General features: G+C 43.6%; 1 protein-coding gene across 20 annotated transcripts in view; it reads right to left on the bottom strand.

Moving 5' to 3' along the window:
• Positions 1-3,177: 3,177 nt before the first annotated feature.
• The window catches only part of PTK2 (protein tyrosine kinase 2), a 299,259-nt gene continuing 275,245 nt past the window's right edge, over positions 3,178-27,191 (bottom strand). For all 20 annotated transcript variants that reach the window (XM_063079415.1, XM_063079414.1, XM_063079413.1 and 17 more), the window contains 6 exons: positions 22,860-22,922; positions 18,922-18,961; positions 18,484-18,590; positions 13,989-14,144; positions 8,375-8,455; positions 3,178-4,452 (listed from right to left, as the gene is read on the bottom strand). In XM_063079415.1, coding sequence (XP_062935485.1) covers positions 4,240-4,452; positions 8,375-8,455; positions 13,989-14,144; positions 18,484-18,590; positions 18,922-18,961; positions 22,860-22,922 — 660 coding nt within the window. In that variant the 3' untranslated portion in view covers positions 3,178-4,239. The remainder of the gene's footprint in view (positions 4,453-8,374; positions 8,456-13,988; positions 14,145-18,483; positions 18,591-18,921; positions 18,962-22,859; positions 22,923-27,191) is intronic.

Genomic DNA, 27,191 nt, shown 5'->3' on the forward strand with positions numbered 1-27,191 from the left:
CTGATCTATAAGACAATGAAATCCCAATCACAACAATCCCTGTCCTGACTTTTCAGGTAGAAAAACACTGAGGCACAGCTAAGAAAGTGAACAGTCAAGCCCTGGGCTGGGAGAAAACACGTGAACACAAGCGTCTGACCAAAGACTAGTATTCAGGATGTACAGGGAACTCGTGTCATTCAGTAACAAAATGATAAATAGCCCAATTTTAAAAAGGGCAAAATATGTGAGCAGATGCTTCACGAAGAAAGCTGCATAAATGGCTGATAAGTACAGGAGAAGATGCTCACCCATCACCTGATGTTAAGTGATAGACTTTGGATGTGTTGTCCCCGCCAAAACTCATGTGGACATATGATCCCCAATGTGGCAGTGCTGGAAGCTGAGTGAGTCATGGGGGTGGATCCCTCATGAATGGATTAATGCTCTCCCTGGGGGAGGAGGGGTAGGTAGTGATTGAGTTCTCGCTCCGTTAGTTTCTGCGAGAGTTGATTGTTTAATAGACCCTGGCACCTCCCGTCTCTCTCTCTTGCTTCCTCTTGTCATGTGATTTGCTCGTACCCGCCAGCTGCCTGCCACTTTCCACTACGAGTAGAAGCAGCCTGAGGCCCGTGCCAGATTCAACTGTCCCAGAATTGTAAGCCAAACAAACCTCTCTTCTTTATAAATTACCCAGTCTCAGGTATTTCTGTTATAGCAACACAAAGTGGACTAAAACATTAAGGAAACACAAATTAGAATGAAGTAGCAGACAAAGCCACTAGAAAGTCTCAAATTATATAATTATAAAATTATAAAAAGAAATTATAAAATACTGACAATAGCAAGCACTGATGAGAATGTGGAGCAACTGGAACATTTATACATCAAAATGGCATAACCACTTTGGAAAACAGTTTGGCAGTTCCTTATGTTCCAGAAATTTCACTTGTAGTTTTCTTGCCTGTGAGAAATGGAAACATATGCATTTGTACATACATGTCCAGTTTTATTCATAACAGCCAGAAACTGAAAACCACACACGTCTCACTCATTAACAGGTAAACAGGCAGTGACGTATTCACACCACGGAATATTATCAGAAATAAAAAAGAATGAACTTCTGATGCACACCACAGTATGGATATTTAAAAACATTATTCTGGCTGAAAGAACCAGAAATAAAGGAGTACATCCAGTGCAGTTCTAGAAGCAATCTGAAGTGTAAGACCCTGTCTACATGCCAGACACTAGACCACAGGCTGCTGAGGGTGGGAGTGGGCATGAGGGAGCTTTCCCAGTGATGGCACTGTCCTCAACTGCCTTGTACCCATTGCTAACTGGATGTACATGAAAAAAATCACCAAACTCGATAACACCAAAGTCAAGGGTTTGGATCCCTATACTGGCCAGCTGCCAAAAAAAAAAATAATAATAATAAAGAAAAACAGCCATCCAACTTTTTACTCAATGGTTCTTAGTATAAGTAAATCAGATCTCAATAAAGTTGATTTTAAAAACCAGGGTGGTGGTTACCCTTCTGGGGAATAGTACTGGTGGGAGCACCAGGACCCCTGGGGTGCTGGTAGCACTCTGTCTCTGAATCTGGGCATCAGTTACAAGAGGGTGTTCCTTTGTGACAAATTCAATAAGCTCTATATGTGCCCTTTCCTCTACTTAAATTACTCTTTAATTAACATAACATAAAATAAACAAAAAAAATTCAGTAGGAGAAAAACAAGGTGAAATTGTGAATAGGCTTACATTCAGTTTATCACTTCTCCCACCTAGTTTGGACAAACGTTTAAATGCTGCACTATACGGTTTACCTCAGTAGGTAATTATCATCTAGACAGTAGGTAGGTAGTATAATAAAGTGCAGTAATTCAAAAACTTCTAGTTTCAAACGAACTTCTCTCTGGGTCTTTAGATGGAAACTCCCCACTCTGCTTTATAAAGGAAGCCACCCCACGGTCCCTCTGACTGGCCTTCAGCCCACTGAGCCATTGCCACGGGCAGCAAGTGGCCTTTGCGTGGAGCTTCCAGCTCCATCCTCCCTCGGGTGGCTACACCTCACTTCTGAACTCCAGCCCACATGCTGATGCAACAACTGTCTCTCCACCTGTTCTTATAACCAAAATATATTTCTTTTTCTTTGGCTTACAAAGAAGGTATAAGACTTACCTGCAATTCTTTGTGCTAAAGGACAAGGAGCTCTTCCTGAAAATCAAATCATGAGGCAAAGGCATTAACTGAGGTAAACCCTCGCTCTGAGTCAGTGGTTCTCAACCCGGGTAACTCTGCCTGCCCTTCTTCCAAGGACAGCCTCGGTCATCACTGCTGGGTGGGAGGTGCCACCGTCTTCTAGTGGCTAGAGACCAGGGGTGATGCTAATATCCTACGGAGCACAGGTCAGCCCCACACCAAAGCCCCTCACAACGTTATGTGAGTGCCTCACCACTTACACTGGGCTTACCGTGTTTAATCCTCACGACCACCACTTCACAGATGAGAAACCGAGACTCATGAGGCCTGAGCGCGCCAAGAGCAAGAGACAACTCAGGAAGATGACATTCCCTCAATGCTTTCTTCAGATGAAGTAAATGACATATATCCAAAGATGAAACTGATTTGGCACACATGAGAATATATATTTATCTGGAGAACGTGTCCTCAAATCTCTCCCTTTGGGGTTTCTGTCCCTGAGCCTTCTCCTTCCCAGAGTCCCCACTGCTGCGGATCCCAGTTCTGTCTGCTCCTGGCTCCATGGCTCACAGAGATTCTACGGAGACTGGGGTGGGTCTGGGAGACCAACGCTAACAATTCCCTTAACCAGTGAACCCCACGAGAAAGGCTCCCCTCAGTCAGAACTGACTATCGCAACGCCAGGACTGCAAAGGTGACTCTTTCATAGACGAGCAGCATTACTCCCATTATTCCTATCTGAAGCTTTGCATTTAATAAGTGAAGACAGAATGAAGAGGTTAACTTATGCTGGGCTGTCCTCCTGTGGTAAAGTCCTTGACTTTTTTTTGAAGGCTAAGAAAGAAAAGAAACTAATAATTAGAGAGAGTTTTTCTGATAATTATTGAGAGCTTTCCTGTATGTTACTTTATCTGACAAGTCACCTGAAAAATGTTAAATGATTTGAAGACTAGAACCAAAAGAAAGGATAGTACAACCAGAACTTTACTGGTAATACCTTTTTAATAGGTCAAATTAACTGTACAGTTCATTATATTCTTCCTGAGAATAATTTATATCCCCCAACAAACTAAAGGGAGGGTATATTTTTCAAAATTATTTAACAGAATGGATGGTATAACTGGACATCAAAAGAAAACCAAATCCCTCTGTTTTGCTTAATTCTCTCCCGGGAAGACAGACACAATGAAGGGTTAGTTAACTCCAGTGGCTGTAAAATAGTCAACATGGCTTTAATCTTTCTTTATAAATTATATAAAAATGGAAAACAGGGATGGTTCTGGAACTTCTCAATGCAGTTTGGAGGTGCTCTGGTACAAAGCATTTCTGCTTCCAAGAGAAATAACATTGCTACAAAAAACTGGCACATTATTCTGGTGAAAAAAGACAAGAGTTTTTAGTTGTGTTCTACAGGTAGTTTCCAACCTAATGCTTCACATATCCACATGAAAGTAAAAGGCAGGAAAGACAAAAAGTCATTTTTTCTGAAATGACTCAAGTCTTCAAAATAGAGCTTGTATGTTCTTTCTTTGTAAAGTAGGATTAGCATATTGCAACTGAAGGGTGTTCTAACAAACAAAAATTCCAGTCTGGATAATAATTCTACGGTGGGCAAAAGAATTCTCAGCCTCTTGGGTTTCCTGGAATTCTTCACTTCATGCTCTCTTCTTCCAATATGCAGCTAAGGTAGTTCAGGAATTAACACGTCACACCCTTGGCCATCTCCATTAAAACACACCCTAATGTGAGCATAAACTGTTTCTTCATGATTCTTAAAAGCTTCTTATGCACAATTTTCATTCTCAGAAAAATGCCACATTTTGGATCCCAGACTTTTCTGAACATTCTGACTTAAAAACAAAAACCAGAAAATAAACCCAAATCAAAATGTGGTTAAACTTATATGGGAGAGAAGATTTTCAACCAGCTGTCATTCAAAAAAGTTGGAGCTGTAAGTGCTGGCGACTGAAGACACAGGGCTAATTCCTTGCTGCTGGTGGAAGGCTAGAGAACATCCTGGAAGGAGAGTGGAAAGACATGTTCCCTGGGGCAGGCTCAGTGCGGTCTTGTCTGCCCAAGCATTTTTAGTCTTGCTTGGTCAATGACATCCAGTAAGTTCTTGGCGTCCACAGCCAGGGCATGAGCAGCGGTCAGCATCTGCTTCTTGTACTCCTGCTGGAGGCTGGTCATGACATACTGCTGGGCCAGTTTCATCTTGTTGATGAGCTCGCCCAGGTCAGAGTTCAGCAGCTTCTGCGCCATCTCAATCTATAAGGATAAGACACAGGTCAGAAGAGCTGCTTCCAGTGAACTTTTCTGGGGACTTTTATAAGCCTTTCTTTAGGTGCCTTCATGAGAAGAAACTATTTCTTCCCCTCAAAGAAATCTTCCTTAGGAGCAAGAGAGTGTAAAATCAATCTTTTCTTTAGAAATTCAGCCAATATAGTGTGGTTTTGTGTGTGGACACTCCTGTGTATACATGCCTGTGAGTGTGCACATGCGTGTGGACTCCCACGCACATGAATACCTGTGCGTGTGCATGCACGTGTATGCATGTCTGTGTGTGTACATGTGTGCATGCCCCTGCATATGTACGCCTGTGTCCATGCCCATGTGCATGCATGCCTGTGTGTATACACGTGTGTGCATGCCCATGTGCATACACGCTGCCTGTGTGTGCACACACGCATATGCAGCAGTCTCTGCTCTTTCCATTCGAAGTCCTCACTGACACTGTGACGGGCTTATTCCCCATTTTGCATTCATTATTCAGACTTTATAAATCTCAGTGACAGGTAGGGCTTTTCCTTGTTTCATAATAGAATCATGGAATCTGACAGAAGCTCAGAGATCACCTAGTCCAAACACTCTCACATCAGAGAGTGGACAACTGAGATAAAGAGTGACTTGCTGAAGGTCACACGGCTCGTGAGTGTCCAAACCAGGATGAAAGGCTGGGCCTTCCCTTCCAGTCCTGTGCTCTTTCTGCTCCACCAGCTCTGCCGCACACCTTCCTCTGCTAAGCAAAATGTGGTTTAGGGTGGTCATGAGAGACTCTTGACTGCCTTGATGTAAGCTCTAGATTCTTCTACACTTATCAGAGGCTGGAAGTGGGCAGCAGTGGAGGACGCAGCATAGAACACGAATGCAGCCCCAGGGTTAGAATGCTTGGCTTGGGGGAGTCTCACGACCCTTCCTGTCTGTTTATTCAACCAATAATGATTTATCCATTTGCTCTTTTAACAATTATCGAGCACTTATTATGTACAAGGCACTTGGTGTTGTGGACACAAGAATGAATCAGACATTATCTGTACTCACACTCCAGTGTGGGAGAAGCATGCACAGACCACCTACGATACAGTGGAATAAACCATACAACAGAAATGCACACAGAAGAGGGTGGTTTATTCTGTCTCAGCGGGTCAGAAAGATTTCACAGAGAATTTGTTCGAATTTGGCCTAGACTGTAAAAGTAGGTGGACTTCAACGATGAAGGGCCTTATAAGCCATGCCAAGTTGACCTTTATCCTGCGAACTTGGCAACGGGGAGGCATAAGCGATATTTAGGAAGGGGAATAACATAATCTAGAGAGATGTTCTAGACAGATGGGCTCTGGTGGCGGCATGGAGGTTGAATAGAGCGGGGAGACAAGGAGCCAAAAACAGCAAAGAGACTGTCACAGTGATTCGGGGCAGTGAGGATGAAGACTGATGAATGGCCGAAGGGGCGCGTGAGTGCGTGTGTGCGCGGGAGTGTGGAGGGGTTGACGGGGCAGGGGTGGCGAGGGCATGGCAGTGCTACTGACTATGGAAGCAAACAAGGAAAACCAGGTCACTCCTGCCAGTGGCAGATGTTCACAGACAGCTGGTGACCAGAGCTCAGGGACAGGTCCTACTAAACACGGATTTGGGAGGCATCAAATATTCAGATCTATGGAATTGGGGAGAATTGCCAAGACAAAAAAGTACTCTTTAAAAAACAAGTGGACAGCACCATGGGGGATGATGACATTTACGGGTGGCAGAAAAAAGAGTCAGGGGAGGAGTCTCAGGAGAGAAGCAGTTAAGGAAGGCTGGGGACCCAAAGGGCGGCAGGGGGTGGGGAGGGCAGTCCTCCAGTGGGGTCAGGACTTAGAGGAGAGCAGTGACTCTGCAGTCATGAGGCCTCTGGAGACCTTGAAGGGCAGTTGTGGCAGAGAGAATCTGAGACAGCTGGAGCTGGGCTGGGCATGGCTGCTGACGAGGCGCTGGCCCAGCTGGGACAGGCCACTCCGTCAGGAAGTGAGGTGGGGCAGATGGGAGAGGGGGCAGGGGAAGGAGAAAGCAGGGTCAAAGAAAGGCCCTTCTTCTAAAAAATAAATAATTACAAAAATAATTTATATAAGAAAGCAATCTGTGTACAACAATTGGGTAGATGGTCAGATTACTTTAGGCTTTATTAGTAGGCACTGACAAATGGTCCTGCTAAAACACTCACTTGCTAGCCTCTGGCATATAGAACTTCTCCAGTGTGGAGCAAAATTGTTGCTGATCATCAGAGCCCCAAATAAAGCAGGTAAACTAGCTGCTCCCCTATTTGGCTAGGAACGTAAAGTGACAACCAGTCAGAGGCATTTTCTAAAATGATTTAAATGGCTTTGTGCAGGTGAATTGATGCCAATTACAATGGAACCACGACAAAGCTGTGTACAACTGAACTTCAGGAGTCAATGCCCGGCTCATCAAAATGAACATCACCTGGACATCACGTGCCTCCTGATACGGTATCCTGAAAAGGACTCAGTTGGAGATATAAAACCTCGATCTAATCAGAAGGAAACATCATTTTTTATATAATATCCCTCGACATAACTTCAAGATGCTCTATAGAACAACTGAGCCTATATTTGTCAAAAATGTCAATGTCATAAAAGATAAAGCCAGGCTGAGGACCTGCTTCAGATGAAAGGAGGCTAAAAGAGATAGAATGTGCAAGGTCACATGCAAGGCATAATCCTGTGCTGGCTCCTGTCCTAGAGGGAAGAGTATTACAGGGACAACTGATAAAACTGGAACACGCCTGCACAGTGGAAGCGTATACTTCATCAATGTTAAGGTTCCAGAATGTGCTAACTGCATAGTGGTTATCCAGGAGAATGGCCTCATTACTGAAAACACAAACTGAAATATTAAAGGGTAAGAGGACGTGACATATGCAATCTACCCTCAAACGGTTCAGAAACAGTAAATAATGTGCGTGTAGATACAGAGATAGATGAAGGAGAGAGAGTGCAAATGTGGAGAAATGTTAAAAGGCTGTGGAGCTAGAGAAAGATACTTGGGAATTCTCTGTATTAACTCTGTAACTTTTCTGTAAGTTTGAAATCATTAAAAAGTTAAAAAGCCAAAACAAAACAAAACAGTGCACACTGGGCTGAAGGACAGCCCATGGCACTCTCAAGAGAAAGGAGAAAAGTGGGCAGCTGGAGCTGGAAGGGAAGAGGCCTGAGATGGGAGGGAGCAGGACATGCCCCAGGTCACACCTGGAGACTGGAGCTGCCGGGAGCACAGTAAAACAATGCAGGAGCTTCCTTTCATTTGTTAGTCATATAAATGAGGCAAAACTGCCAAAAAGCAGCACACATGATGATTGTTGCTGGGAGACAGTACTTTGGGTGAACTGTGATTCCTTAAAAAAATTTAAAAAACACATTAATTAATTTAAAAGCAATTTTCATATCACTACTTTAAATGAAAATCTAGTATCACTTACAAACTCTTATACTTTTAAGAAGATGATTCAACCAAGGAGATCACAACGCCTTCCCTGTTCATCTTGGCATTCTTCCACCTTGGAAGATCCTGGTACCAACAGCAGCTTCCTACCTACTCTCCTCAGCCACTGCACACAACCACCCTGTGTTTCACATGAGGACTCCACACGGTGGCTCTGCAGCTAGCTGGCTGGCAGCGTAAGAGCCAAGATCTGTTCCCTGAGCCTGTGCCCCCCACAATGCTACTATGCCCTACAATGAATGGCGAGTCCTAGCCACGGTCAGTGTTACCTAGAAGGTCATCTCTGCACAGCAGCCAACACCAGTCCCTGCTGTTCAGGACTGAGGAGCCACTGTCAGAACCACAGCCATCTCTGGGTGTGCCTCTAACTCAGTACCGTGGATAGCACAGGAAGGAAGAAACTGTGCCCTACCTCTCGGTGTGTGCTGGCTGGCAGGACGGGAATGGTCTCATCCACAGTGGCCAATAGTGTCCTCAGGGCCAAGCCGACTTCCTAACACACGAGAATGGCAATCAGTATTAGAACACACATAAAGGAGTTTCATGCCCACACTAACAATTTTTCCTTTTGGTTATTTATTTTTTTGTTTCTTTCCCACCAGTTCTAAGGAATACTTCTTTCTTCTTTATCATTTTCTCAGTGCTCAGCCCCATCTTGTAAGTTATGAGGCTCTTTTTCCCCCAAAAGATTCAGATCTCTGGCTACTCATCACTCTAATACCCTAAGGAATGGGTCAATGAACAGAAGCTCATGTAAGAAGCTAAGCTACACAGATGTCAGAGTTGGAAAGCAGGACTTTTTTTTTCCTTCTCCTCTAGTGCTTCCAAGCAGATCACAGTACCCTCACAGTTCAAAAATGTCAATCCTGTCAACACAGGTTAGAATAAACAATAGCACTTTTCCTCAAGTGTTCTCTCCCAGGTACTTTCAAAAGCGTCATGAGGCTGGCAAAAAAGATGTCACTGTTGCCCCAGGTGCAAGGTGGTAGCCTTGCTTTGCAACCTGCTGTGGACTGGATTTCCCCCAAACTCATTGAAAGTGTTAGAATCCCCATTCTGACAGTGTTAAGAGAGTGGGAAATCCTATTATGGTAGTTGAGAGGGGGAGGCTTCAGGAGGTGATTAGATTGTGAGGACCATGCCCTAGCAAATAGATTAATCCTCTGATGGTTTAATGGTGGTCAGGTGGTCATGGGCGTGGCTCTGAGGACTTTAAAAGGAGGTGTGAAGCGATCGCTCTCTCCTGTTTTGGCCTTTCTCACACGGTGGTGCCTTGCATCCCTGAAGTCACCACTAAAGAAGGCCCTCGTCAAATGTGTTCCTTGGACTTTGAACTTCCCAGCCTCTGGAACTGTGAACAAATATTATTTCTTTACAAATTACCCAGGTTCAGTATTTCTGTTATAAGCAATAGAAACAAATTAATACAGAACACATTCTAACTACAATTAAAAACTCCTTAATTTTAAACTTCAAATTTTAATTATTGTCATTCCTACGAGGACTGAATATGTAATGACTAAGACACCAAATTATACATGCAATATAAATAAAGCCAGTAAGAAAATGATAGAGCTACCTATACTTGGGTCAGCACGCAAAGGGTAACATCTGGCCAAAGTAAAATGGTTAAAAAAGTAGCTCCTATAAAATCACCATATAAAATCTTAACTCTGAATGCTTTTGTTTCCCGTAGAGTTTTTTGTTTCTATAAACTTGGCTTTGGGTTCATGTAAGTTCATCCTTATAAACTTTGGTTCTGTTATGGGAGTACAGTTAAAAAAAAAAAAAATTGAATGGATTAACTGTACTTTGCATGAAACATCACAACTTTCAAGCAGCTTTTTCGGGCCGAGCCCGTGGCACACTCGGGAGAGTGCAGTGCTGGGAGCGCAGCGACGCTCCCGCTGCGGGTTCGGATCCTATATAGGAGTGGCCGGTGCACTCACTGGCTGAGTACCGGTCACGAAAAAGGCAAAAAAACAAATAAACAAACAAACAAACAAAAACAAGCAGCTTTTTCCACACTGAGGATTTATAAGAAGTTGTTGCAGAGACTGCTAGTAAGTACACTAAAAAAGTAAAAGGCGAAAGATTTATGCGATCTGAAGAGAAACCAGAGTATAAGTACACTAAAAAAGTGTGCTCAACCCTACAACTCAACAATCAAAAAACAAACAACCGGATTAAAAAACAGGCAAAGGACTTGAATAGACATTTCTCTAGGGATAGACAAATGGCCAAAAAGAACACGAGAAGATGCTCGATATCTGTATTTGAAATGCAAACCAAACCCATGATGAGATAGGGCTGGCCCCGTGGCTCACTCAGGAGAGTGCGGTGCTAGGAGTGCCAAGGCTGCGGGTTCGGATCCTACATAGGGATGGCTGGTGTGCTCACTGGCTGAGCGTGGTGTGGACCACACCGTGCTGAGGGTTGCGATCCCCTTACCGGTCAGAAAAAAGAAAAAAAAAAAAAAAAAAAAAACCATGATGAGATAAAGCCTGTTAACATGACTACTGTCAACAAAAGAAAACAAAACAAAAAAAAGCAACCCACCCAGCAAACTCAGAAAAGAACAAGTGTTGGTGAGGATGTGGAGAAACAGGAGCCTTTGTGCACTGTTGGTGGGAAGGGAAGATGGTGCAGCTGCCGTGTGAAACAGCATGGCGGTTCCTCAAAGACTGCAAAAAGAACTACCGTAGGTTTCAGGAATTCCACTTCTGGGTAGATTCCCAAAACAACTGAAAACAGGGTCTTGAAAAGATATATATATATATATATATATATATATTTTAAAATTTATTTTATTTATTGAATCAAAATCGATTATACATATTTTGGGGGTTGAACACTGAGATATGTTGATCAAATCAATATTACTAGCATATATATTGTTACAAATCATAATTATCCTTTATGCCCCTTGTCCAGTCTCTCCCCTTACCCCATTCTCTCCTTCTCCCCCCTCTAATTACCCTAGATTTCTTCTCTCCTTCTGAAAGAATAATGGTTACTCTGTTAACTTGTTGCCTAGATGATCTGTCCAATGCTGAGAGATGTGATCAGGTCCCCCAATATTATCATAGAGCAGATGTTTCTTCTGTCACTCTGAAATGGGTTTTGTAGAGAGAGGCATCCTCTTCTTTTCTTTGCCTCTGCTGGTGACCCTTCTTGGGTGAATGCACTCCAGTGGTTGGAAGCCATCTGCATGGTGGTTGTGGTGTCTAGCCGCTTTTGCAGCAGCCATGGTTATTGTGGTGGCTGTGGTGGGCCATCCACGTGGAGGTGCTGTTTTTGGCATGCTCCTTGGCACTGGCGGTATGCCTGGTTGTGGGGTGTGTTTGGTCCCCTTCTCCATGCCTCTGGTTCCTAGGCAGGCCCCAAAGCGCTGGCGCCATGTGCCTGGTTGTGGGAGAGGGGTCCAGTCCTCTTCTCCAAGTCCTGGGTCCCTGGGAGGGCCCTGAGGTACTGGTGCAGTGTGCCTGGTTGTGGGAGGAAGGTCCAGTCCCCTTCTCCATACCTTGGGTACCCAGGTGGACCCCGAGGTGCTGGCATTTTGTGCCTGGTGCAGGAGGAGGGTCCAGTCCCCTTCTGCATGCCTCTGGTCCGGTTGGGCCCTGAAGTGCTGGCACGGTGTCCCTGGTTGTGGGAGAAAGGTCCAGTCCCCTTCTCCTTGCCTTGGGTGCCTGGGTGGGCCCTGAGGTACTGGCATGGTGTGCCTGGTTATGGGAGAAAGGTCCGGTCCCCTTCTCCATATCCCGGGTCCCTGGGTAAGCCCCAAGGCACTTGCTCAGTGTGCCTGGTTGTGGGAGAGAGGTCTGGTCCCCTTCTCCTTGCCTCTGGTCCCTGGGCAGGCCCCAGGGTGCTGGAGTGGTGTGCCTGGTTGTGGGAGGGGGGGGGGTCCAGTCCCCTTCTCCATGCTTCAGGTGCCTAGGCTGGCCCTGAGGCACTGGTGAAGTTTGCCTGGAAGTAGGAGTGGGGTCCGGTCCCCCGATCCAAGCCTCCAGTTTCCAGGCAGGCCCCAAGGTGCTGGTGGTGTGCCTGGGCCGGAACTAATTTTTTGTCTTTTGCTTCTAACACGGGGGAACTTCCTGTGGGAACCAGTACTTGAGTGTGTGGTTGTTTAAATTGCTACTTTGCTGCTGTTTCCCTAGGGAAGGCTTTTTGTGCAGCTCAGGGTTTAATGGTTGACCTTATAGGTACTTCTGGCTCTCCAGAGACCCGGTGGTTCTGTGCTCTGTAGAAACTCTGATCTGGGCCTGAGTTTTTTCATCAAACCACACCCCATGCAATTCTGCATTCCCGACCAGTCTCCTCTGAGTGGTCCTGCACTGATTGGGGGATGGATCGGCTGTCCTTGCTGTGTCCCAGTGTTCTCCAGGTGGGCCCGTCTCCCCCACTGCCCATGCTGCAAACACTTCCCATGGGATGGGCCCTGCGCCGGTCCCTTGCGATGACTCAGTGGCCTCTGAGTGGCTCTCTTTTTTCAGTTGTTCTGGCTCCTCGCTCCTGCGTGGGTCCACGTGAACCCTATTAGTGGTCTTGCTGTCCTGGGGCCGCCAAGGCCTTCTTCTCCCCTGCCGACTCCAAGTAACTCCATCTGAAGGGCACAGCTGCGGATTCTGCCGGCTCCTGCTCCATGCTCTTATCAGCTTGAGCTTTAAAGCAGCCGCAGCCTGAAATGCTCAGAGCAGCTTTTTCTTTCTCTCATCATAATTTCTTCTGCCTACATGAACTCCGTAGGTCTCTCCTCCTCTTCCCCTGAGCTCCAGCGGCCCCAGCTTGGCTGATGTTACATTTTTATAGTTGTAAATTGGTTGATTTGTGGGAGAGAGTGATGCTGCGGACCGTCTATTCCACCATCTTGATTGGATCTTGAAAAGATATTTGTATGCTCATGTTCGTGGCAGCATGATTCACGATAACCAAAAGGCAGAAGCAACCCAAGTGTCCATTGATGGATGAATGGATTAAACAAACTGTAGTTTGTACATATGATGGAATATCACTCAGCCTTAAAAAGGAAGGAAATTCTGACACATGCTACAACATGGATGAGTCTTGAGGACATTATGCTGAGTGAAATAAGCAAGTCACAAAAAGACCAAATACAGTGTGATTCTGCTTACATGACATACCTAACCAAGTAGCCAAATTCACATAGAAGAAAGTAGAGTGGTAGTGTTAGGGGCTGGAGAGAGGGAGAGTGGGGGAGTTTTTGTTTAAGGGGTACAGAGTTTCAGTTCTACGAGGAAAAAGTTCTGGAGATCCATCCTTTTCCAGAGCATTTGTTACTATATCCCAGGATCCCACCCCATGGAACACAATTTGGAAAATGTTAGTCTACTGGCCTGATATTTTTATTTGTCTTCTTACTCTTTTTTAAAAAAAAATTCCATGATCATCTATGTACTCACCCCTCAGTGTAAGGAAAACAACATAGATACCCCCCCCCCCCGTGTACCTTTCCTCAACTGCCTCTCCCTCAGAGGTTCAGTATCAGGTCATTTATGTGTGTGTGTGTGGGGGGGTATATATATACACATACTTTTTTTTTTTTGCTGGCATGGGGATCCAAATCATGACCTTGGGGTTACAAGGCTGCTCTCTCACCAACTGAGCTCACCAGCCAGCCTAGATACAGCATCTCAATTTGATAATTATCCTTCCTGTACATATCATCACTACAACATCACTACACCTCCCTAAGCCTTACAGGACTATTTTGCATGTTTTTCAACTTTGTATAAATGGCATCATACGGTACGTATTCTTTTCCAGCTTGATTTTTTTACTCAAGATTATATTTATGAACAATAATTTAAAAGACTCTGCATTGCTTCAAGACATTCCCATCCTAATGTTTAATGACAGGAGAAAACAAGATGGAAACAGCAGTTCATAACGATCATCATTCTTAATAACATTGTCACTGTATGGTGCCTAGAGACTTCAACTGCTCCCACAGCTTCCAGTGGGAGACAAGAACATTTCTGCTGGAACATGACATGACTACGTTTTACCTTCACCATAGGAACGTACTCCTCTGGTGGGGCTGGCTGGATTTTACTGGACATCTCGATGACTGCTTTCACCAGGCCCGTCACATTCTCATAAACCTTGTCATTGGACCGGTCCAGGTTGGCAGTAGGAGGAGGGCTGATTTCCTGGGGCTGAAGCTGACAATACAGAAGCCGGTCATTTCTCTACTCTCCAGTAGATGGCGTAATATCACCACAATTAAGTTAGAGAGGGTCTTTAAAAGAGATCAAAGCAGATAGCTTAAGATAATTTTGTTTGTTCGAGATAAAGCTCAGATTGAGGATGACAGTAATTCATCCAAGTGATAAATAAATGAGGCAAATTTTTTTCTAGCTTTGAGCTCAGTTAAAGGAAATGAGATGGAATCATACACACTACACTAAAACCCCCAGATTCTTTCAGATATCTGATTCAAAGTCCCTCCCTCTTGCACCAAATCATTCACCACAAGAGAAATTTTAGAGAAAGTTACTTACTTGGCAAACGTTCTACATTAAGTCTCTAAAAATTTCTACTTAGTTTAAATTCTGCAGTAAATATTGTACGCAATGAATACATGTGTTCTTTTTACAATTATAAAAAGCTGACACACAGTCTGCTTTAAGCAGACACCATGTGTTTGCAGAGTGCTATTGAAGTCAAAGCAGCAGCGGTGAGGCCAGGAGCCTTGGCTCCAGCCTTCTGCACTGTCCGTGCAGTGCGTTTGTGTCTACATGCCTCAGCGCCCCACTTGAGCAATAGCAATGAAGGGGAGATGAAACCACAGATGTAAAAATTCCCGCCCAGGGCCTGGACACAGAGGGGACATTTAATGTTACCCTAAATCATGTGAGCACTGGAGGTGGATTAACATGAGGGCCCTTGGGAACTCTTCAACAGTATTTAAAAATTCAAATTGGTTAGAATTACACTAGGCACAAAAAGAACAGGATGCATGTGTGTGTGTGTTTATACACATATAAATATCTACAAGGACTAAACTACAGTACCTAATATTTGCTCATGATGAGCCTGCTGCCAGTGCTCAGTCTAAACATAAGCTCCCTTTCCTGAGCTTTGAGTGCCTCTGCCCAAATAGTCTGCAACAGATTAATTCTGTTCTTGGTTGTTCCCATGTCTGGGTGTGAGATAGAAACTAGACAAGAATAATTCATTCACTGCAAAGATGGTCATGTCTCATTGTCTGGCAAACAGAAATACAGTTTTTGGCACCTGGCAGTCATGAGAGGTGACGGACCAAGCACAAGCACCCTCCCCCTGGCTTCCCATTTCCCGCTCCAGAGTCTCATGCAAAGAGCTGGGTGTGGTAAAGAGAGCTGGACAGACACACAGAGACATGGTGTGCTTACCCTCCACGGCTATTGTCGAACAGAAGGTGAGGAAAAGTTAAAGGAATTTATCAGAGAAAGGGAAAAAAGAAAAACAATATTAATAAAGGCGGCAGACAAAACCCCCATAAAAACACATGAGCAGAACAAAAAAGAGCTAGTTTCGAAGCCTGCCTATCAGCTCTCAGCTCGCTGGTTATCAAAGCATATTTGCTTCTGCCATCTGTTCAGTGCCCCAGCACATTAAATAAAGAGGTCTGTCATGCACCATGCTCGTTTTCATGAAATAAATGAGGAAAACATGCAAAGCCTGAGAGTAACGATCCGGCAGCAGTGCAAGAATCAACAGAATTAGGGCTCTTCAAAAAGGGAGGAGGAGGATATATGCTTTTAATTACTGAAAACTGCCTGTCTGAATCCTGCGAGATTCAGGAGAAACGGCACGACCGTCAGTTCCTGCCCCTGGCCCCTCAATGTCCTCACTAATCTGATGCTTTATCGAGCCAGTACACGTTTTGAGGAGTCTTAAATTTAGAGGTTTCAATCCTCCACCATATGTTTACTGTGCACTAGAAAGGAGGTAATTTATAACTGCATCATTTCTAAGAGATGACTTCCTGTTTTTTATTATTTGCACTAAGAACCATGGCACAGTCTTTTCCAGAACTTTGCAGAATGTGCCACTTCAAACTTCATTGACACAGAAAGGCCCGGGGCTTCCTGAGGAGGGCACCACAGGGAGCATTCCATCAAGAACGGTGACAATTCTGCAGATCTAGGAGGTGGAGGGAGGTTTATTTGAACCTGTGTAAAGCTTCCATTCTTTTGTACTTTACCCTTTGCCCAGCTCTTGTCATAAAAGGCCACTGTCATAATGCTTCTAGGGACCATTCACAGTGACATTCTAGAAGCAAAGCTTAGTTTGGACAGACATCTGTCATTGGTTTCCTATGTTCTGGAGCTTGACAACATTGAAACTCCTTGGCTGGCAGTTAATAACAAACCACTGCCCACAGCCAATTCCAACCACTCAGGTTGATGCTTAAAGGCTCAGAGGATTAAAAACCGAAACATAAAGCCACCAAGAAAAAAGAGATTGATTCCTGGCTAAATGTTATTTGGATGAATTATTTTAGTTATATATAGTTAAAAGTAAGCACTTTTTAAAATTAAAACAACATTTTTTTAAAGGCTGGATTTGATAACTTCTACCAGATAATGAAAAAATACAGGCATATATTTCACATTTGTTAATTACTTAAAAATCTTTACTTAATATTTCTTGAGTAAAAATATTGTTTCCATCAAGATTTCTACTTGTTTAATACCCTGTAAGAGGGTATTCCCAATTTTATTTATTCATTATGTTATTCCAACTGTGAAAAATGAACATATGTCAGAATTCTAAGGTGGTAACTGATCTACTTCTAAGGTTGGTTTTTCAATATAAATCAAGTCATTTTGAAAGTCTGCTCTTATGGTTTGTGAAAATAAAAAAGTTTACTAACCTAATTTCCTCCCTCTTTCCTTTTTAAAAATTTATTTGAAGAAATCACATTAGGAAGGGTAGTGTCCTTCCTTGATTCTCCCCTGAGAATACCCAGGGTGCTGCTGACAGAGCCACGGGGAGGCATCCCTGGGAGTGGAGGCCCGGGGAGCTGGGGAGGCTGCTCCCACTTCCAGGAGCTACCCACTCGCCAGCATGTGCTCTTGGCACCAAGGCCCGGGGCAGTGGCTCCTCTGGCCCAGCTATCCTGGCACTATGCCTGGCAGGGAGGCTAGTCCATGTCAGTGTCAGCCCGCTCACTCTATGGCCACCTTCTGAATAAACCCCAGCCCTCTGAGCTGCAGGCTGACTCTTACTCTGTGCCTGAAGATGACAGTTTTCTCTTCTCCAGGACTAACTCTGACTCCTCTGAGAGGACAGTACACGTACTTCTAACCAGGACTCAGCCAGAGGTGGTTTTGGAGGTGGGACTCTTGAACAGAAGCACACATGTGCAGCCAGCCAGATCTACGACTAATGCTGGCTCAGCTATGTGGGGGCTGTGTAGCCCTGAACAACCTGCCTCACCTCTGTGAGCCTCAGCTGCCTCATGAAAATAACACCACCACCAGTCTTACGAAGCTGATGTGAGGATTTAAAGGCCTGTCACAGCACTTGGCACAGGGAAAGCACTCAATAAACAGTGGCTATTGGTACAACAAAGTTTATTTTAACCCGATGCCACATTTATCAGATTTTAAGATGCCACCACTATAAGATGCAACCTTTATTTATGCACCAAGAAAGAAACAAATGCTGCCCATTAAACCAATACACTATTCCAATTTTACAGATATTAAAATGTGAAAAAGATGTCTATCAGATTGAGAAACGGGATGCATTTAAGAGTAGTGGAGAGCAGAAAGACCCCCTCTCCTTGAACTGGCCAGGCTAGGGAGGGAGAGACCCCCTTCTTCACTTCCCAGAAAGGAAAGCCACTCCTCAGCCACGTGAGTGACTCCAGCACTCTGCAGGGGTATGGTGGGGACCCAGGAGTGTCAGAGACACTGATGGCTCCAGATGCACACCCCTTGGGGGCAGGCAGCAACTGAAGAGGCTCCCAAACCAAGGAGAAGCTTGTGGTTCTCTGCACGGTCGAATACTCCCCTGGGTCTGAGGACATATCTTCCTAGTGCACGTAGCTTTGACAAATACAATTCTGACTCCAGGTGGAAAATAATGTCCATTTTCCATGAAGCCACAATTAGAAACTTGGAGGCAGTGAGGATACAGAAGGTCCTCATTCACCCCAGGCATCCTGGCTTCATTAATTTTTAAAACCGGAAGAACCTCAGCACTTTATTCCAAACAAACTTCCTGCGTGATTGGAGGAAGATGGATGCGGAAAGTTAGGATCTCAGTTCCTAAAATCTACCACACTGAGAGAAAAACAGAAAAGGAAATGTTCATGTAAAGCTCTTCCCTGCCTCTCAGAAGGGTTAAGAACCAGGCCAGCCGACTCTTGGACCCACTGCAATCCTACTCTGCACCAGCCCTATTTTCAGCCCCGACTCCACTCTATGATACAAATGTCATCAACAAGAACTGAGGGACTCCACAAACCCCGCGAGCAGAGTGTGCTGCACAGGCTCACATGCCCACCTTGACGCCCTCATTGTAACTGTCCCCAGGGCTGCTCAGGCTGGCAAGGCTGCCCAGGTGACCAGGGGCTCCAGGCCGTGGTGGTTTCTTTGGTGGAGCTGCAGGATCTAGTAAAATGGAATAATTCCCATTAAGTGATGTTTATGTTAATAAGGAGAAAGTAAACAACTCTCAAACATACACCAATTGGCATTATTACAACAGTCACTAATTTTGCATTCTAAAGAGGCATTTCTGATGCATTATAGCAATAAATTCTGCTTTACAATATTCTAGTCATGGGCTGACTGTGGTAAACACTGCACTTGCTGTGGTCTGTAGAAGGAAAGTGATAAAAAATCATGAGGGCATTCTAAAGCTAGGATGCTACAAAAGTTTAAAACTTGCTCCTGCCAAATTATACAAACTTCTTTACACACAGTTCACGTCTTCATTTACCTGGTTTCCCCACAGGCTGATATATGTGTTGGTTTCCAGTCTGTGGGACAAGAAAAGTTCAGTCAGGGCACAGCTGTGTAAAACAGAGTAATGTCCTTCCCTCTCCCACCCTGTCCATCCACCCCCTTGAACGTTTGTGCTAGATGCAAGACAGGATCCTGCCTTAAGGTCTCAGCTGGGGTGGAGGATTAGGCAAATAAGCCAATAATGCCCACAAGGTGTGTGAAAGCACTGTACCAGAGGCAAGCACGGGACACCCTGTGACCACTAGTGGGGATGTCATACCACTTTAACTGCTTCCTACACAGCTGTTTCTAGTTTACCTAAAATGTTCCCCACCACTCTCATCACAGTAAGGGAGGCAACCAGAATGATGATGACCAGAAGGGACCTAGTGACACCAGGGTATCTAGACAGCCCTTAGGCCTACGTTGTCGTCTTCCCAAAGCACAGTGTGGGTCAGGGCCTGGAGTTAACCTCCATCAGTTCTGGGCCAAACCAGAGGCCAAGTCAGAAAGGCCAAACCACAGCACTGAATTTCTGCCCCAGGGATGGGATAAAGATAGTTCTACGTAAGAATAGTCTTCCTGCAGGTTGTCATGGCTGAAGCTGCATTTAAAATAATCTATCTGAGGCTAACTGTGTGGAAAAATAAGTCTTTTTAGAACTATTCTACTTCTGAAAAGACTTTTCTTGCTTATTTGAAAATAATCAGTGGTTAATATATATATATAATTTAAGGTGATTTACTTTGTACTGGAAAGAGACCTAGTTCCTTAAAATACAAGAGCGATGAGCTAGCACACACAATTATCACTGCTGCTTCCCTCAGAATGAGTTGTTTTCAACATTCCCTTTAACACCCTTGATTTCAAGTACTTGCAAAACCCCTCAGAGCTTGAAGATGTGAAGAACGATTCCTTAATAACTTATCTTCATGTAGTGCTTTCTACTTTTCATATCACTTTCATATCAATCAGCTATCCCACAAATGGTTACTGCACATCTCCTTTGTTCCAAGTACTGTTCTAGGTACAAAACAAAGAACCTGTGGAGCTAACGATGCAGAGGAGGGAGTCGGATAACAGGCACGAAGTGGACATCACCGCACATTACTCAGTCTGTAAGAAGACACTCTGTCCAGCGAAGAGAGGAGGCAGCTGGGGGTGGAAGGACAGGACTGCAGTTTTTTGTTTGTTTGTTTTTGTTTTTAAAAGCTGACTGGTAAGGGGATCTTAACCCGTGGCCTTGGTGTTATAAGTACCGCACTCTCTCAAGTGAGCCACAGGCCGACCATCCCTACGTAGGGATCCAAACCCGTGGCCTTGGTGTTATAAGCACCGCACTCTCTCAAGTGAGCCACGGGCCGGCCCCTAAGGACTGCAGTTTTAAGTACGTAGGTCAGGCCTTTAGAGAAAGTGATCTTTAAGCACAGACCTGAGGTGGGGGAAGAGCGGCATGGAGGGGGAGGAGCCAGCAGCAGAGGCAAATTGAGAGTTTGAGGAACAGCACCAGGGCACCAGGTAGCCAGTGTAGCTAGAGAGGAGTGAGTGAGGGCAGAGAACGGTGGGAAACATGGTCAAAACTTTAAAAACAGACAGAGTCCATTGGCTGTGCTGTACTCACTGATCTAGGCAGTAAAATCCACACACATTTTAAAAGGTTTAAAACACAAAGAACTTTCTGGTTGATACTCAAGCAACAAGAAAGTTCAATTAATTAGAAAACCCTATTCTTAGAAAATTCTGGAACAATCTAACGAATGTGCCCATTTGTACAATATGCTGTGCTAAGCAGTTATGCAGGGCTGGCTCCCAAATGGCAGGCACTTGCTGCAGAAGTCTGACATGATAGTGTTTTGAGGCAGGCCACTTGTGGCTCTGCCGCACATCCAGCTGTTGACCTTAGGAAAATCATGGAACTCTTTGGGGCCTTGATTTTTCCATATGTAAACTGAAGCGAATACTTACCTAACACTGGGTTGCTGTCACAAAAATGAACATTCTGTCAACCTATATGTTATTTTAAAAGCCCAAATAGGTTTTTACTTTTTATGCACACTGATGAGCTCACTAGCCAGTTTAACTATTAATGTTTATTAACAAGTTCATGCCCATTTGCAATCTACATTGCTTTCTTCTCTCTGAAACCATGGCACATTTTCAAAAGTGTTAAAGCTGGAGTGTTTCAAGGAATGGGTCAAAACCAAATTGTTGCCTTTAGGAAAGAACAAAACAGAAAAAACCAGAAATGATCATAGGATATTCCAGGAAGGAAACAAGGAGAACCAGGCTGAGCCAGGCTGGCCGTATGTGTGCAAGTGCACTCTCTGGCACTGTGGCTGGGGGCCTTGAGCAAGTTTTCCTCGAGCCCCAGTGTACTATTTGTGGACTGTGGATGACAACACTGCCTGCCGTGACAGGAGTGATGGGCAGACTCATTGAGGTGCCACATGTAGAGCGCTTAGTGTGGTGCCTCGCATTACCAAGTAGGTTCTCAGTCAGTACTAATCACATTTACTATACCACCTGGGCCTGGCACTCAGCAAACTGTGAGATTGCAGGTGGACCCATGAGGTCTTATCTGACTGCTTTATATGTTCTTATTAACAAAGCTTTTCTGAATAATCCTTCTATCCAAGACTAATTAATTCACTCATTCATTGCACATTATTTTCTGAGGACCTTTTCTATGCCACATACTGGAACACAAAGAATTTTCCTTTTCTAACAAATTTCCTATCAGCAATGTTCTAAATAGTCCCTTGAATAGGATTTATTTTCTCGCCGATTCCCACTCCTTCTTCCTACCAATTTAGGACAGACTGCTTGTTCTGCATTAGTCTTTTCAACATAAGGAAGGAGCCCAGTGTATAGAGACATTAAATGGCTGATACTGTGATCTTCTCGCTCATGAATTAAGGAATGTCTGACACATGCTGTCTGTAGAGCCCACTGAGCCAGCTCTGACCAGAAATGCCAAACCTTCACATGCTGGTAACTGGGCAAATCTTCTAGGTGCCAGATGGAACTCCACAGCACAGATTAGGACAAATTTCTGTAGGATCATTCCATAATATGTATCTTAGAGCTGGCTGATGACACAGTCTCAGGAAAACATGGAACTGTGATTAAGGTAGGTGCTGCATTCCATTCCAAGAGACTTATTATGAAAAGATCCAGAAAACATTTAGCACTTTCATTTCAAATTTGGATGCTGTTTTATATATAAAGAAAAATGTTTAAAAGATTTTAAGATAAGCATTGATAGTTGTATGTATGCATGTGTATCCAGAAGTCAATTCAGTGGTTTCTTTCTACCCAGAAGCCTTATTAGGGTGAAACTTTATCTCCACAAGTCTGCTACATGACAGGCGCAGTAAGTGTTTAAAGAAATCGGCATTTATTTTAACCAGTCATCTGCTGATTAAAACATTTAAATTACTTTCCTCCAATCACCAGGGAGTTTCTCTGGCAGGCTTTAAATATATTTGAAATAATCATAGCTAGCTCCTTAAAGAGAATTTCAGGCATTTCTCTCAACAACACCCAGAAGAAAAAAATATTGCTTGAAAATTTTATGTGACTGTGGAAACTTTTATAAACATGCAATAAGAGTATAAAAATTTAGCAAATGACAACTTGTGTGTAACAACAGTATGTGCTCATATTTCTTTAGGTCATAGAGAGTTCAGCTTATTACTTGAAAGTCTTAATCAGTAATGGGCAGAGAACTTCTGTATCTGTATAAGAATTCTGGGTTGTACATGGTATGTTTTCATAATCTTAGGTAAAATGTTCCGCTTACTTATAGAATGGATGCCTCTGTTCCAGATTACAGAGGCTGGTAAACTCGGGTATCTTACGACATGAGAACAATGGCACACACACACGGGAATCTGAAATCCAATCCTGATGGGAAGCCAGGTAGGTGCTTACCGGACCCTGAAGACTTCCATCCTCCCTGTCGATGCTGCCTCGAGAGAGCCTCACATCAGGTTTCTAAAGAAATTTAAACAAGACCAAAAGCTTCATTTTTAATTTGAAAATTATTGACAGATTCTGTATTAATATCCTTCCTTTTATAACAAAATTGTCCCTCTAAGAAGAGTTATAAATTCCCCAATTTCAAAAAAATTCTCAAAACCCAGTGATGATGAATGAAGGTTGAGCCCTGTTCACTCTCCGCACATACACATCTCACAGAACTGGCCCCACGACACTGGAAAACCTGCATTCACCTCTCTTCATAGCAGCACAGCAGGCTTACTTCTTCACGGAGAAAGGCTTGACTCCAAGATAAAAATACTAGGCATTACATTCTGCTTCCTGGCAGAGTAAGGCTTTTATAGACTTGGCAGCAAATGGGTCCAATTACAAGATTTTTTTTTTTCACAATGCACCCAGAATAGAGAAACCAAACAGAGAAATCTGGATTTAGTGTAAAGAAGAGTATGCAAATTTCACTAATATTAGAATAAACACAGCAGGATACATGCCTGTGTGATGAAGGAGCTTGGTAGGTTTTTCCTTTTGCAAACAACTCTGTGCTCCAGCACTAGTGGATTTTGTGGAGTCCTCAACCACACTGGCTCCTGCATCTCTTTGCCCAGGCACACTGGCCACACATTTTTGCTTGGAAAATGTCTGCCTACCCTTCAAATCTCAGCCTCCTCTACAGCACACTTCCCTCTTTCCTGTAGTCTCTGTCTTATGGAGATCTACGTCGGCACATGTCATGCAATAGTTACTTCCCTCATTAGACAAGGAATGTCTTGATGCCTGAATTGTCTCTGCATTTCCTATTTCCTATACTTGACAAGGGCCTGCCTCTGAAGACACAATCCGCAAGCACTTGTTGGGAGGGTGATAGAGAAATGGGCTTCATCTCTCCCTTCTTTTCCAGTTCCACTGCTGTAGCCCAAACCCTCTCTCACAGTATCAGTTTCCTAACTAGTCTTTCTGTCTCTGTCCTTGACCACCTCTAATTAAAACACTGTTTTCATGGTATTACATCTGTGCTCCCAAATTTTGACTATTGCCGCCATGGTCTATACTGATCAAGCCCAAATTTTTCTTCATGGCATTCAAGGCCTTGCATCTTTTTCTGCTCATGAGAGCCTGTGTGGGGTCAGTTGTGGGTGCCAGGTTGTAGTGGGAAGTTGGTGAAGGACGCAGATGCTGTTAAGATGAGAACGATTCTTTGATGGCTCTAAGGTGAATTCCTTTCTAGGACAGGAGCCCCACACTGTCCTTTGCTGACTTCTTCCTTTCCGCTTTCTCCTCCTCTGGGTGTGGCACGGTGCCTGCAATGTGGCAGGCCCTCAATGAATACTGAGGTCTAGGAACACAGCAGTACAAGGAAATGGGTGAAGGAACTACTGATGGTTAATCACAGAGAGGACTATGGATGATGGCTGTTAATGATCCTCAGGTCGTCATGTAGAAAGAGTGAAATTGTGTGTTGCCCGTGAATAAAGGGCAGATTTTAGTTCATTAATGGGAAAACTTTCTAATAATCAGAGGCGACCTGAAACATTATGGACAGCCCTAGGAGAAGTAGCAGAGAGGAAGCAAAGAGGGCAAAGGTCACATCTTACTTGTTATCTGTTCATTCAACAGAATTCACAAAACACCTACTGTGCACCAGCCCCTGTATCCCTAGTGCATGGCACAGTTGCTGACGGAATTAACTACCAAGGTATTGTGTAAAAAAAGATATTCTCTTTAATGGAAAAATATTCAATTAAAAATAATAGGTGGAAAACACCTAAATATAGGTGGAAAACAACCCAAATCCTCAATGCATGTTGAGAGAGCAGAGTTCTACAAAATATGATAAAACTGTCCATAAGTAAACCGGAAAAGTTTTAAATTAATATTTCTGAACTATGAAGAGCATAAAACTTAAAAAACTTCTAAAAGACAACACTGTACTTTGTTTATATGCACTGCAATATCAGGAACCAATAATTTAAAAAAAACAAATATTTACTGCGGATGTTAGTGATATATGAATCCAGCGCCCACACAGGTGAAGCCAAACTCAGAGGCATGCGGTGGGCGCACGTGGCAGAGCAGTGTGCTGTGTCTTTTACCAGAAAGGACTATCCCAGAAGACATCGATAGCTGTGGCTTGGGTGGTAGACACCACTCAAGAGAAAAGTTAAAGACACAGGTAGTCCCTGGCCTCCAAGACAGAATCTTCTCTGACACATAGTATAGACACTAATAGGTAATGGCAGGGGAAGTCACCAGGCTGTCTTTCTCCAGGTCCTCCTCCATGGAATGCTGGAGCTCTGCTCCTGCCTGAATGAAGAGGCAGCTCTGTGCAGGTAGTGGGTCCCAAACACTCCAGACACAGTTAAAAAGACTAAAAACGGAATGGACTTTGAGAAAATGTGCCTGAGAAGACAAGACTTCAGACTGACAAATTATAGAACATTACTTAACACAAATGTAAAGGTCAAGAAAGACTTCAGGAAAGAATGAGAAACTGGCTCAAGCTTGGGAGAAAAAAGAGACATCACAACTAAATACAACTCATGATCTGGGACTTTTTTCTAGAAAGGACATTATGTGGACAACTGGTCAAACATGAATACAATCTGCAGATGAGCTAACAATATAGCATCACTGCTAATTTCTTGATGTTGGTAACTGGACTATGGTTATGTAAGAGAATATTTTTACTTTACTTTCAGGAAATTCACATTGAAGTATTTAGGAGTAAAGAGCATGACATCTAATATTTACTTATAAGTGGTTCAGAAAAAAAATACATATAGGCCGTTCCATGGCTCACTCGGGAGAGCATGGTGCTGACAACACCAAGTCAGGGGTTAAGATCCCCTTACCAGTCATCTTTAAAAAAAAAGAAAAAAAGAAAAAAATATATATAAATATGCAGAGTGAATGATAAAGCAATGTGGTCAAGTATTAATAATTGGGGAGTCCAGGTGAAGGGAGCACGGAAGTTCTTTGTACTATTCTTGCAACTGTTTTGTATGTTTGAAGCTACACCTTTCTTCCTCAGGGGTCCTGCTGATGGGCTCTGGGCAGAGGGAGGAGGTGCTGGAATAAGAAGAGCAACACTTTTGGAAAACAAAAGACCCAGCAGGCCCAATTTATGATTTGGTCAATTAATAGTTATGTGATTTTGGGTAAGTATTTTTTAAAAAGTCCTCTATTATTTAATAATATGAACAAAAGAAAAATGCACTTACTGTAGAAAATTATGATTCTGGAAAAAAAAAATCATTCAATCTTACCACTTGGAAGTAACTATCATTAGTTAATAATATGGTGTAAATAAATGTTTACAAAAATGAAACCGTGTCATAATTTTGCAGGCTTCACATAATATTTATATGGGGGAAACTAATAAAAACAATGCTAAAAGGCTAGACAAAATTGCACTGTATGAATGTCATCATAAAACAGAAAATGACAGTGAAGGGCATGGGCCCTGGCACCAGGTGGCCTGGGTTCAATCAGGCTCCAACTCTTACAAGCTGTGTAACCTGGGCTTCAATTTCTTCATCTAAAATGGAGCAGTAATTACAACCACCACCCAAGATTGTTAGGAGGGATCAATGAGTTAATACTAGCAAAGCACTAAGTCAGCACCATGTAAGTGTTAAAGTAAATAGTTCTCTACTGCTGGACATTTGGGTCATTTTCAAAATTTTATAAATAAGGCTGTAGACAAACACCTTTGTATACAAATCTTTGATTAAATACCTGATTATGTGCCTGGGACAGATTTCTAAGAAAGGAATTACTAAGTCAAAGGGTTTAAACATTTGAGAAATTCTTGGTATGGGTTTCCAAATTGCTCAGGGATGCGCTATTCCCACCTCTGTCACAGCGAACAAGAGTGTTTCTCTCACTGCACCCAGGCTCACTGTAAAACTTTAAATTCATAAACAAAACAAAAAACAATTCATAAACAAAACACCATCTATTGTTGTATTCTGCCCCTCCTCCCCCAAACGGCTGAACATTTCTGTTTATCACTGGATGTCCCACAGAGACAGAGGTCAGCAGCTGTTGGCATCACCACTGCATCTGTTACCTAGTACAACGCTGGACAAGCAGGTGGAAGGACACAAATACCCTGTGTGTTCCTCCTGTGAACTGACTGCCCACGCCCCTTTGGCCAAAGCATTTAACCTCTCCAGACCCATGTCCTCAACTGCAAAATGGGTAGAATAATACCTACCTCACATGGTTATCATAAGAAATAAAGAAGTGCTTGGCAGGACTGTG

This window comes from Cynocephalus volans, chromosome 15 (assembly GCF_027409185.1).
Source record: "Cynocephalus volans isolate mCynVol1 chromosome 15, mCynVol1.pri, whole genome shotgun sequence".
NCBI lineage: Eukaryota > Metazoa > Chordata > Mammalia > Dermoptera > Cynocephalidae > Cynocephalus > Cynocephalus volans.